General features: G+C 43.9%; 1 protein-coding gene across 1 annotated transcript in view; it reads left to right on the top strand.

The window, feature by feature from the left end:
• Positions 1 to 11988: 11988 nt before the first annotated feature.
• LOC135884230 (A-kinase anchor protein 13-like) overlaps positions 11989 to 14134 on the top strand; it is a 46935-nt gene continuing 44789 nt past the window's right edge. The window contains exon 1 of the mRNA XM_065411486.1: positions 11989 to 12025. Coding sequence (XP_065267558.1) covers positions 11993 to 12025 — 33 coding nt within the window. The 5' untranslated portion in view covers positions 11989 to 11992. The remainder of the gene's footprint in view (positions 12026 to 14134) is intronic.

The following is a 14134-nucleotide window of genomic DNA, read 5'->3' as shown; positions in this document are numbered from 1 at the left end:
GTAATTTAAAATGTAATTAGAGGGGTAGGATAATGAGCGTGTTTGGGGGGTGGCAGGGTGCATATTCAACAGACCGTTCATTAACGAGTCCCCTCACACAACACAAACATTTTAAAACACTATATTCCCTGTGCATACACCCCAAATCCCAAGAGACGAGTAATTGGCAGACTTCTACCAACAGGCAGCAATTCTTCTAGTCTGTATAAAATCTTTTTATCTTGTTTTACAATGCAGACAACAGATTTGCAAAGAGCAATCTGAGGAAATGTACAGAGACAGGTTGATGACAAGTAACTACAAAGGTTAACCCACAGCACTCGTTATAAACAACATAATGAAAATGTTCATCCACAAATGTTTGCCCTCCAGAATTCCTTCATCCGAAAAGGCTAAAATCCATTTTGCGTTTAAAAGGCAAATAGTGGAATTCAAATTCTGCTGTGATTTCCCCATATAAGATTTTAATAACACATGCACAGTAGGTAGCCTAGTAAGTGTGGAGTGCTGATGGAGTAATATACAGCCTGATGTTAACTGAATGTTTTGGCTGCAGATATTTGAACTATGCCCGTTGTCAGAGGGTTACGTAAGATGCAGTTATGTATTCTGTTACCAATGCTTGAACTATTCTTCAAGCATTTTGGGATCTCAACTTCTTTTTATTTAATCTGAGCATTTAGTTTATTCCTATTGGCATAAATGACTTGGCCAAGTTTGTAGCAAAACTTTACAAACACACATTCATTCATATATTTTCTCTCTCGTGTGTGTGTGTGTGTGTGTGTATGTATATGTGTATGTGTATATATTCAGAATATTACGTCTCATAGAGGCCCACAGAAGACGTTCTGAGTTTGAGTGGTCGTACTCTGAAAAGTGACTGCTTAAAAATGGCATTGTGGGGTACCATTTTTATTCAAAGCACCCAAGTCATATTTGAAATTGAGAGTTGGGCACTTTAAATATTTACCCTGTGTAGGGATTTAACCCAGGACTTTCCTTGTCAAGCCCAAACCCCCACCTCTGAGCTAAAGGACAGGTTTCAGAGTAGCAGCCGTGTTAGTCTGTATCCGCAAAAATAACAGGAGTACTTGTGGCACCTTAGAGACTAACAAATTTATTAGAGCATAAGCTTTCGTGGGCTACAACCCACTTCTTCGGATGCATAAAGAGTGAACCATATATTGAGGAGATATATATACACACACATACAGTCTCAATATATGGTTCACTCTATATGCATCCGAAGAAGTGGGTTGTAGCCCACGAAAGCTTATGCTCTAATAAATTTGTTAGTCTCTAAGGTGCCACAAGAACTCCTGTTCTTTTTGCGGATACAGACTAACACGGCTGCTACTCTGAAACACATACAGAGAGCATGAACAGGTGGGAGTTGTCTTACCAACTCTGAGAGGCCAATTAAGTAAGAGAAAAAAAAAAAAAAAAAAAAAAACTTTTGAAGTGATAATCAAGATGGTTCAGTACAGACAGTTTGATAAGAAGCAAGTGTGAAAATACTTACAAGGGGAGATAGATTCAATGTTTGTAATGGCTCAGCCATTCCCAATCCCTATTTAGCCCTGAGTTGATTGTGTCTAGTTTGCATATCAATTCCAGCTCAGCAGTCTCTCGTTGGAGTCTGTTTTTGAAGTTTTTCTGTTTTAAGATAGCCACCCGCAGGTCTGTCAAAGAATGGCCAGACAGGTTAAAGTGTTCTCCCACTGGTTTTTGAGTATTATGATTCCTGATGTCGGATTTGTGTCCATTAATGAGCCATTACAAACATTGAATCTATCTCCCCTTGTAAGTATTTTCACACTTGCTTCTTATCAAACTGTCTGTACTGAACCATCTTGATTATCACTTCAAAAGTTTTTTTTTTTTTTTTTTTCTCTTACTTAATTGGCCTCTCAGAGTTGGTAAGACAACTCCCACCTGTTCATGCTCTCTGTATGTGTGTGTATATATATCTCCTCAATATATGGTTCACTCTTTATGCATCCGAAGAAGTGGGTTGTAGCCCACGAAAGCTTATGCTCTAATAAATTTGTTAGTCTCTAAGGTGCCACAAGTACTCCTGTTACATTTGAGCTAAAGGAGTGCATTTGTGAGGTGTCAGTAAGTCTCCTGCTCTCAGTGAGCTAGCCCTTAGTGAGGCCTAATCACATGTACTAGAGCAGTCTATTACACCTGCATTGTGATGAGGGCATTGAAGACAATTTTGATTCCATTGCATCACGGGTGGGGCGTCAGGTGCCATGTTCTCAGTGATGGGCGCGTTTGCTCACAGTGCAACGGAGGGGAAGTGGCACTTGGTCACAGTATGCTGGGCTGTGCTCACACTACCCTAGGGTAATGTGGGGGTGGAGCAAGGAAATACTCTGGTGCAATAGGATGCATCACGTTGCTTTTGGGTGAGCATCAGGAGCCGTGCTTGCATTGAGTCTGGGGGAAGGAAGCTTGAATGTTGTTGACACCGATTCAGTTTCTGATACTTACTTGCACCGAAGTCAGTGAAACTACTTGTGGAGCAAGATGCTACTCATTGGGAGCAAGGGTATCGGATTGTGGCCCATTGGTGGAGATAGGATTGTCACAGCCTTGTTGTGACATGGGATGTGCTTGGATCACAGCTGGGTGATGGCACGGCCACCATTGGGATATGCCTGAAGGCAGATGCCACACGCTCGTTGCAACAGGGCTTGAGCTTTTCATTGTGGCCAGGACTAGAGTGAGGCAGGGCTCATGTTCCCATTGCAAAAGATAGCATGGACTGGCTTGGCTCGGTCTGTTTGCAACCACAGCTGTGGAGACATTTTAAAGAGACCATTGTGAATTCCAACTGTTTACATTATTTATTCCTTTTAGTCAACAAGCTGCCCTAGGGAAGGGAATCAGACACTTCCGAGCTTGCTGTAAGCTGTGGCTATTGCTAGAGCCTTATTTTTGGCTCTGTAAACATCCTTTTGAACTGAGTGCGTGTAACAATTGTTCTTTGAGTCAGTGTCGGTGTGGATCCTACTGGCAGAGCACATGTGCCGTATGAGATTGGATTTTTTTTTAATAGCAGTGTCTGGGGCTGCACATGTGCACTATGCCTTCTCGTGCAAAGGTGTGAAGGGTGGAGTGGCCATGACTCTCCCCCAGTTCCTTGTTCCCACCTGTGGCAGCAAGATGGTTCCCTGGCGAGTGACTGGCCTGCTCTTTTTTTCTGAGCGACTAGTTTTGTGAAGAAATCTAGCTTCACCTTCCTTAATTTTGTTAATTCTCTAATTCTAGCTAGATTGACGGAAGCATTCTTCCATCGACCTAGCTGTGTCTACACTGGGTGGTAGGTCAGCATAGCTAAGGTGTTTAGGGGCGTGGATTTTTTTAGGGGTAGACCAGGCCTGAGTGGTGCAGCCCTGTCTGTGTTTCTTTACCAGAGGTAGAGAGAGAGGATTCAGCTCCACCTTGTTACTTAGATCTCCGAGCCCCAAACACACTACTAATTGGGTACCATTCTGGTGTAGCATTTGGCCTAGATCTTTGTAATCTGCAACGCTGCTCTCTGTCTAATACCAGACAATACAGGAAATTTCTCTGTCTGCTCATGGTAGTCATGTCAAGAGGAAGTTTTTTTTTTATACATACGTATTCTGCTGCTTAAAATTGGTTTTCTGTAAATAGCAATGCCTATTTTAATATCTTCCTTGAGAGCATGCATGTTTGTTTGTGTGTGAGAGAGAGAGAATGATCACTTGGAGCTAAAATGGCTTGCATGTGTTCGCTGAAAGTGTAAAAGAACTCTCTTTTATTAGTTTGCTTTGGGGTGGCAGAACGGGCCTTAGGAAGAAGTTCAAAGCAGAGACAGTATCTTATTTTCTTTTAAAAAGCACAGTTAGCGCTAGTGAAAGATGTGGAATGCCAACTCTTGACAGTTGCATCTTTCCTCTCTCTGAAACAGCTATAGTAGGGGCAGTGGCAAGCCTCTTTCCTCACACTCCCATGTAACGTGCTTCAAACTGGTTCTGAAGGGATTTTGTTCTTTTTTGCCCACCCAGTTTCTGCTGGGATTGCCACTAGGGGAACCAGATAGATCAGTGCTGTCCTTTTAGTTGTGGGGTTGCTTCTCTTCCAGGAACTAGATTGAGGCTGCAGACCAAATTGCAATATCGTCTACACCTGCATTGCAATTAAGTTATATAGCTATTCACAGTAATCAGTTTCACAACCTCCTCTCCAGTAAAACGTCACTGATGATGAAGTGTCTACAACAGCTGTCTGCTTTGTCTCTATGGCCTTGCCTCCACTAGCCTTTTTCCCTTCCAAATTTCCCAGTGTGGCTAGGTAGGAGCCCTGATCTGACAGTGTGCAGCACTGTCATCACAGTGACCTGCTCTGAACAGCGCTAGATAACACGGTGGTAAAAATAACAGTAGTTATGGGAGCCCAGCATACACCAGAGTGTCCACCATTTCTATAAATGACGATAGCAGAAGTGGGATATTTTAAGGGAAAAAGCACAGCCTACTTAGTATCAGATCATGTCACTTTTGTTTAATCAAATGACATGAGGTGCTGAGTGCAGGGCAAGTGCAATACCAAAAGACATGCTGTCAAAGCAGACCCCCCTCCATTGCTTATGCTGCAGAAACTGTATTGTATAGTACATGCAGAGCTATCTACTAAGCCCCCAATTTGCCTCCTCACTAGTTGCCTCCTCCCCTGCTGCTCTGCCTACATATAACTTCTGGACTAAAGAATTCTCACGTGTATCAGAATCAGTGCTACAGAGCTTCCTGTGTATGGTTGCCGTTCCTTTTGCATTGCAATGTGGAAGTGCTCCATCCTGTTAAAAGTTCCCTGTGGTAAACTCAGTTAAGCTGCCATCAGGTAAGTTAAGCTTTCAGGACAGACTCCTGGATAAGCAGGACTGGTGGCAAAATATGCTAGCTTGGCAAGGCTGTCACTGATCCAACATGCCCATCCATGACAATAATTTTAGTTTTGAAGAGTAACCTATTTGTAACTGATCAGAGTTGGGCAGTCCACCCTGTGCTCACAGGGTTCTGTAAAGAATGCTTGTTTTCTAAAGTAGTCTGCATTCCTTGTCCGGGTTGACTGAGCTGCTGCAGAATGCTTGCAGGCAGTGCAAAATCCCAGGAATTCAAGAAATGTGTTGCTTTTAGCTTTTATTGGCGACACACAATATTGATAAGGCAGCCTTCAGGTTATAAAGGACTGTAGCACAAACACTAAACATATGTAGACTATTTTGTGAAAACCCGAGAGAGCAATATTTCATTGCTGGAGAGAGCTTCACATTTCTGCTTCGCTCTTTGCGGGGGCTCCCCCACCCCAAGTTTTCCTTGTATTGTAGCCAGGATCGTTCCTAGAAGCCAGTCAATGTCATTTAATTGTCTAGAGAGATTGTTATTGAGTATTGTCTGGCACTCATTGGCTTCGCCTCTTGCCTGCACAAGCTGAGTGGGCTCCCTTCTTAACACTCCAAGTCCCGCCTACCCAAGTGAGGACCCAGGAATTGATCTGTAGTGTATCACAAGGCGCTGCAGACCACAGGCCAGTGGTGGCTTAGAGAGAGGGATTCTGTGATAGAAGCATGGTTGCTTAGGGGCTGTGTGAAAAACACCATTGCTCCCATTTGAAAGAGCCTTCATCTTGAAATTCCTGTTTTTGGGGCGGTAAAGGCATCTATGAAACATGCATGAGCAGAGGGAGAGGTTTTTCTCAGATACCTGGTACTTCTGTCAGTACCTCTCTAGCGCCCCCCACCTCCCAAGCACAAACACACACACCTGCTGCAAATCAACTAAAAAATCTGCTAGAGCAGTACCTGTGTTGCAGTAGTGCCGAGAGGCCCAGGTAGGGATGGAGCCCCAATGTGCTAGGTGATGTACTAGCATATAATAATAAAAACAGTCCCTGCCCCAGAATGCTTACACCCTGAGAGCTGATTTAAAGCCCATTGCTTGTGGAAGTGGTCATTGACTTCTGTAGGCTTTGGATCAGACCTTTACCTGCCAAGAGACGACAGGTGGCTGCTGTGAGAGAGGAGACTCAAATGACCGTGAGTAGTGTAATAAGGAACACACATTCTCTGCAGGTTTGTGTGCACAAACAAGACAACTGGAACTCTGAAATCGAGGCATAACCTCATTCAGAGTAAAAACAACGAGGAGTCTGGTGGCACCTTAAAGACTAGCACATTTATTTGGGCATAAGCTTTCGTGGGTTAAAAAAACCCCACTTCTTCAGATGCATGGAGTGAACATTACAGATGCAGGCATTATTATACTGTGTATAATGTGTATATTAATGCCTGCATCTGTAATTTTTACTCCATGCATCTGAAGAAGTGGGGTTTTTTACCCACGAAAGCTTATGCCCAAATAAATGTGCTAGTCTTTAAGGTGCCACCAGACTCCTCGTTGTTTTTGTGGATACAGACTAACACGGCTACCCCTCTGATACTTGACCTCATTCAGAGTGTGCATGCTTATGTACCTTTTGGATTCTGAAAGCATGAGAATGTATCCACCTTCAAACCACAGAAGTCAAACAATGATATAAGCAGGGTGACTGCAAATACCTCGGAGCCTGACGCACTTTACTGGGAGTTTCCAGCATGAAAGAGAAATCCTATTTTAAAATGGGAGGAGGAGTGGGAAAGCACTGATTAGGATTCCTTCCTCTCAGCAGAGTTCTTTCTGAGAAACTAAAAACTAAATAGCTCTTGAAAAATTAATAAAGAATAAATTAGATCTTCAGAAAAAGCCCTAAGAGAGTAAGAGTAAGGGTGTTACTTGTGTTGTCTTGCTCAGATCCAAGATCTGGTCACTTTTTAAATTCCTCATGTGATATCCCTTGAATTGAGTAACTTTGTACTTTCATATGCAATAACCCTGTAATGTAATGTTGCTGGTGTAGAATGGCTGCTGTGTGGTGGAATTTCAGGGGCAGGTGAAGTATTTTCTGCTAGTATATAAAACATTTTCAGCTTCCTTGTTAAGATAGACGCTATACAATGAGATGATTATGCAGGTTTTATCTTTAGTCTGAGTGTAAAATGTGATTGTTTGTGAACTCAGCTGATTAAATACTATAAAAGTACAAATTAGCCATTCTAGTTTACAATAAAGAAAAAGATGTTTTCCTGTATGGTGCAGAATATTTCCATGGCAATGAAGGAACTGAATATTAAAGAAGAATCTAGTCTTAGACACAGATTTTGCTCCCTCAAACACCCTGATGTGAGACAGAAGTGTGGTGGTTTGATGTCATAATGTTTGCATCATCATGTCATTATGCAAATGTCATTAAATTCTCAAGCCAGAGATTACAGGATTTAATTCCAGGACACGGGAGAAGCCCATCAGAAATGGGCCTCTCTCTCATGAAAATCTGAATCATTAGTTGGCACTTCATGGGGAAGGTAGGTTGAAACAGTGGTCTATATCAAAATGAAAAACTGTTCGGACTCAACCTAGTTTTCATGACACACAAGAAAAGGCACCCAGTTGGACAACACTCTGGGTGTCTGTTCAAGAGTCCCAGCTCCAGAATATCTGGGGCTCTTGTAGTTCAGACTGAGGAGAATTGGCAGAGAGAGATGTGTGATTCGAGCGGGGAATAGGACTGGAAGAGCAGGGGCTATTGTAGATCAGGAGTGAGGTTTATTGACCGAGCTGTGTGCAGGAAGCTTGCTCTGCACCTCGCAAAAGCATGCCACGCTCAAGCCAATGTTATTGGTCCCTCATTTTCACAAGTAATACAATGTCTTACAAGCTGAAAGGCATGAAAAAGGCAAAACAAGTCTTTCGAACGCAGCTATTTTGTAAAACTTTTATTGTGACTCGTGGAAGAGAATGTTGTGACTGAAATTGGACGTGATGTTATGACCAGTTTTAGAAGCTGTTACAGAATAAGGGTGTATATAATAAGATGTCAGGTACTAGGACCCTGCACAGAAATACAAAGTGATTTTGGTGATTCCTCCTTGTCCAGGCATGTCTAAATAATTAGTCTTACCAAGGTGTACAAAAAGATTTGACTGTAAGGCAAAAGGAATTAGAGGGTATCCTTCAGGGGAAAGAGCGTAGGAATTGCTAAGCTCTGGAGAAAGTTTAGGCTGAGGTTTATTTTGGTTTGCTGTTTAACAATGAAGGCAAACACCAGGGAGGGGGTAGGTTTGGACCAGATATTCAAAGTATGTGAGTTAGGTGCAGGTGGGCATTTTCACCCTGTTTACCGGGGGCCTTAAGTACTTAGAGATTTGCTCCCATCACTACTGAAGGAAATAAGCACAATTGAAAAGTCCTATTAGAAGACTAAAGCTTTGCTCTCCTCTATCTGTGGATCTCAAAGCACGTTGCGGTTATTAATAAGTGAAATCCTGTCCCCACTGAAACGAATGTCAAAACTCCCACTGACTTCAGTGGGCCCAAAATTTAACCCAGAGATCTTTTCCCCAGGTCATACAGAATATCCATGGTGGAGCTGGGAACAGAAACCAGTTTTCCTGACTTCCGTTCCCAAAACTTGAGCTGCAATGTCATCCTTCCCTTCTAGGTTGGTCCTGGGAGATTAGATGTACTGACAGTCACAATAATACCTATGATCCTAGGATGATGAATAGGCGCCAAGGCTTCAGCTTCCTTGGAAAGATTTGATGATGCAACAAATCACAAAACCAAACTGCAAGGGATTTATGAACTCACCAGGAGGGTGAAGTAAAAATCTATTCTTATCTCTAAGGCCACATTTGATTTCTGTTTCTATGTTGTACGGTGCTTTATAAAAAAAGAGAACAAAATCTGCTTTAAATATCCTGTACCTTAATTCAGGCTCTCCCGGACTGAGATGTACATTCTCACCATGTGCAGTTAGAAATCTAGTGCCTAGCTCCTGGAAACCTTTGAATACAGGCATACCAGAATCAGCTACTAATTTCTCCTCATAGCTCTTTTCAAGCAAAGTGAACATTTGGGAAGTTGAAAGAAAAGCTTGCACGCTTTTTGCCATTGGCTTTACATAGAGATGCTTCCCCCCCCCCCATACCTATAGTACAGGGGTTCTCAAACTGGGGGTCGGGAACCCTCAGGGGGTCGTGAGGTTATTACATGGGTGGTGGGTCGTGAGCTGTCAGCCTCCACCTCTGACCCCGCTTTGCCTCCAGCATTTATAATGGTGTTAAAAATATAAAAATGTGTTTTTAATTTATTTTGGGGGTCACACTCAGAGGCTTGTTATGTGAAAGAGGTCACCTGTACAAAAGTTTGAGAACCACTGCTATAGTACAATTCTCCTAACACTAGATTGTTTTCTACAGAGGTGCCTTTTATTTTCACAACTCCAGAAGAAAAGGAAATGGAAGTTATGTTTAAAGAAATGCAGTTCTCTGTGGGGAAATCTACGGGACACAACCACGATAGGAAGGAGCGATATGGAAGGTAGAGGGGGTTGGGTACTGAAACGGACTATGGGTACTGTGGTCCATGTTAGTAGTGATGGAAAGTCATTACTATCTCTTGACTCTTTGTCGGCCTATGGGAAATGAGCTGGTGGGTCTCAGAACAAGTACTAGTGGATAGAACAGAGGTGGGCAAACTACGGCCCGCGGGGCAGTCCTGCCCGGCCAGTGAGCAGCCGGCCCCGGCCCCTCCTCTGCTGTCCCCCCTCCCCCGCAGCCTCAGCTCGCCGTGCTGGCAGTGCGACGGCATGGCTGGCTCTGGCCGGGCGGCGCGGCTCAGGGGCAGATTTACAAGTGAACACAGGGTGCCCTGGCACGGGCCCCCCAACAACAGGGCGACCCAGGGCTGGGCACTCGGGCATCTCAGCACCAGCGCACCCCCCGCAGGGGGGAGGGGCTGCACTGCGGGGGCAGGGGAGAAGGTGGGTGGCGGGAACGTGGGCGGAGGACTCAGGAGGAGCACCGGGTGGCCGCGCAGCCGGCCGGAGAGAAGCGGCGCTTTGAAGGTGAAACCGCCGCTTCTCTCCGGCTGCATGGCTGCCCCTGCTCCTCCTGAGTCCTCCGCCCATGTTCGCAGGGCCACATTCCAAAAGGGGCTGTGGGGGGGGGGGGGTCCCAGGGGAACGGTTAGGGGCAGGGGGTCCCGGGAGGGGGCGGTCAGAGGACAAGGAGCGGGGGGGGGGGGGTTGGATGGGTCGGGGGTTCTGAGGGGGGCAGTCGGGGCGGGAAGTGTGAGGGGGCGGGCAGGGGGCAGGAAGTTTTTGGGGGGGGGGGGCACAGCCTTTCCTACCCGGCCCTCCATACCATTTCGCAACCCCAATGTGGCCCTCAGGCCAAAAAGTTTGCCCACCCCGGGATAGAAGCTAAAGCTATCAACACAGTTTTCACTAACTGATACTTCGGTTGGCAGTGTAAGCATAGAAGCCAAGGATTGTGTGGGTGTAGAGCTTGAATTTCCTTCTCGCCTCTCAAGTAATTGATCCTTCTCAGTCAAGTTTGAGGCATGTCTTCAGAGGACCTATGAAAAGAGGGCTTGCATTGCCAATGCGCATGTTGCACCTGCCCTTTGGGTACACAAGAGACTTTAATCTCCTGGCAATATAAGGGCAATCCCTTATATTTCAGGAGTGCTAAATTGACCCAAAAGCATTTAAATATCCAAATTCTCTTTTGTTACATATCAGAATTAACAGAACGTTAGTTTAAAGGCTCTAGAAAGCAGCGTGATTGTCACAGCACAGAATTAAAACTGCACCTACCTCCAACAGCGGCTAAATATTTCAAAAAACTTTTTCATCTATGTGTGGTTTACCCTCTAAGGATTCCCAGACTGGAATAGGAAACGATTGGGACAAGGACTGATGTTTCCTGGCTAGGCTATCACTGAAAAAATGCTTGGACACTGTATATTGCTTTCTCTGAAGAACATTCCTGAATTTCATAAAGAATGATTTTTCAGTGTACTGCATTTTCTTGGAATCTTTCCTGAAAGACCCCACTCCAGCAAGCACAGGGACCAGATTCCTTTGGAAGATACATTTGCCAGACTAATGGATTTTACCACTTCATTCTGGAACAAGCCATCAGTACTGTAATTGTGACTTGAGGGAGAACAACTACAATAAATAAAACAGTTTTGTGCTAAAAGGGGTGGGGGAATTATTGGCAATGTATAATGGAATAATAATAATTATTAACATGCAGCATGCAGAGACTTTTAGGGAATTCTGCAACATTGCAGAGAACTCAGCAAATTCATGGAGATTAAAAGACAGTCCTATAAAGGACCCAACAAAAAAAATAGAAGGAGGCAAATATCAGTGGGTTGTCAGATGTGTGGAAGGGTTACAACACTAAAGAACACATTTGGAAACAGGTGGTTTTTAAGATGTGTTTGGGGAATGAAGAGAGGTGAACTGACATGAAGGTACAGGGGAGTGAGTTCCATCTCCACTAACTATTATCAATGCGGGAGATAGCTGCTGGCTCTTCTGTCCCTGACTGGGAGGAGTCCTGGCACTGCCTTCCCTGCACTCTGGCCAAAGCAGCTGGTTGGGGGAAGGAGTAAAATTCTGCCTGAAATGGGTGAAGTAACCTCCCCTTCGCTAAGAGCAAAATGGGACCACTGCTCTGCTTTTAGGTTGGTGCAGTTACATGCCACCCCTCATTCAGGACAGGTTGTAAGGTCTAGCCCGAAATGGGCAGTGCCATGTGTGACATAAAGGATATCAACTATCTATTCTCTTTGGGCCAGACTCTGCCACCCTTACTCAATGCTGCCCAGTATGAGCAAGGATGGAAGAATTTGGTTCTTGTATTATGTAGATCAGCTGGACCCATAAGGTAAAGTAGTGTGAAACTATAGTTAGAGAGAAATTTTTCTCAAGCTGTGGCCTTGTGTGGATTTGTATATTCTTTATTTAGGATTCTGCAGTTTACCAAAAAAAGAGTCAATTTTAGAGAGGATAAATGAATGTTTTTAACACCTCTTTTCTCTTCCATTCCAGTGTTCGGGTCATGAAACTTAATCCACAGCAAGCTCCGTTATATGTGAGTAGACCAACATTTAAACTACTTGTTTTATCTTTTTTTGTGTCACAAATTGTACCTATTTGATGCGGTTTTGTTCTGTCCCAGGGATCTTGGTTATCTTGTTTTATCCTTTGCTCCCCAAATAAATCAAATTAAAGATCTAGTACTGCAGTAAAAAGGAAGCTTTTTAGCTAATCCGGGTAATACCTTTTAAGTAGAAAGTTTAAGGGTCTCACTCGTGGAATGCTGTAATGCATAACACTGTTCTGCACCATCCATAAGCTTAAAAGCATGGAAATACCCCCTTCCTTTTTGGAGAACATTTCTGGGTGAACGTAAGTGCTGTTGGAACTCAGGGAGTATTGAGAGGTCTTGCAAGTCAGTTTGTGTGCGAAACAAGAAACCTTAATGTTCACCCAAGGGTATCATTTTTTGTCAGACCTTAGATAGGACAGAAATGGAGCTGGCATGAGAGCTCTCTAAGGTTTCTTTAGTACGTTATGTTTTAAATCAGTCTCTCTAGAAGCTGGTGACATGGATGACCAAGATAATAAAGAACAGGATAGCTTTTTCTTCTGTATAGAAGCCCTGTTGCAGCATGATAGGAACTGCCAAACAAGAGCTAGACACACATGTATATAAATTGTTCAAATATGTTTTGGAATCAGTGGCAGGCGGCTTAACTGTTTTACTGTATATAGCACCACAGATGTGCATCATGTTAGTGGTTTGCCTGTGGAATCCTTGTATTGTTTGGAAGGGAACGTAAATGTACTGTGCCAGTTTTAAAAATAAGGCTACGTCTTCACTACCCGCCTGAATCGGCGGGTAGAAATCCATCTCTCGGGGATCGAATTATCGCATCTCGTCGGGACGCGACAATCGATCCCCGAATCGACGCTTGCACTCCACCAGCGCAGGTAGGAGTAAGCGCCGTCGACGGGGGAGCCGCGGAGGTCGATTTGCCGCCGTCCTCATGGCGGGGTAAGTCGGCTCGGATATGTCGAATTCAGCTACGCTATTCGCGTAGCTGAATTTGCATATCTTAAATCGACCCCTCCCCCCGTAGTGAAGACGTAGCCTAAGTAACCACTGTCCTACTCTAGGTAAGCTACTTTTCTCTTCCTAGGGACCTTTGCCATGTGCACTGAACAATTAGCAATGCATATTTTATAAGGCTCCTCTCACCAGCTTTTCCAATCTGGAAACCCCTTAAATAGACTTCAATCTGTTGTTTCAAAACAGAGATTCCTTAAATGATATTTTGTAGATTGTCTGCTTTATTAATGACCTTATCCTTCTCTCCTGATAAAATCATAGAATATCAGGGTTGGAAGGGAAAGAGTCTTCTGATGACACAACGTCTGATCCTGTTCCTATTGAAGTCAATGGGACTTCAACCACAGCAGGATGGCCTTCAAATATCTTATCCATGCTAAGCTGTTTTGGAAAATCTGTCACTTGCTACTTCTGGGTACAGCTCCACCAACACCTTCTATTGGTAGCAATGTTGGGCGTTCGAGTGTCGGCAGGCCACTGGCAGTCAGTAATGTTTTAGCCTCCATGTTGTCTATGCTTACTCTGAGCAGAGTTAGCCAAGATGGTGGGTGAAACTCTAGTGGTCAGTCTGCATTTATAGTCCCACCATTGCTACCATTGATAGAGCTCCACTTGTTCTAGTGGAAGAAAAGTGCTTGTGCAGACAGCCGTAGAAGTCAGAGCTAAGTGGGCAGGTGTGGTGGGGAGTTTTTTGTGAAGCACTGGGTGTTTGACATAGTGGACTATACTGGTCTTTAATCTCTTGTCATTTTTAATTCTGCACCTTTGTTCTGTCAATGGCTTAATTTTTTACTCCCAGACTGCCACCTTCTCTTTCACATAGCAGCACTAGACTGTGATTCTCCTCTGAAAAGTGACTGTAAAAATAGTTTATTGAAATCCACAGCTGCATTGTGTATAATCTTGTAACAATTTTTAACATAAAAGTTGGTAAATCACAAGCAGATTATAGCCACGTCAATTTAGAAGAAACTTCGTTTTAAAGTTAGGAACCACCAGAGAGCGATTACAAGAAATTGCAGGTTATGTACATATATTTGATGTAAACACCAGACAGAATTAAATTTG

The sequence above is a fragment of the Emys orbicularis genome, chromosome 10 (genome assembly GCF_028017835.1).
Source record: "Emys orbicularis isolate rEmyOrb1 chromosome 10, rEmyOrb1.hap1, whole genome shotgun sequence".
In the NCBI taxonomy this organism is placed as follows: domain Eukaryota; kingdom Metazoa; phylum Chordata; order Testudines; family Emydidae; genus Emys; species Emys orbicularis.
Note: the sequence above shows the minus strand (reverse complement) of the source record. Positions and strands in the feature narration are given on the sequence as shown.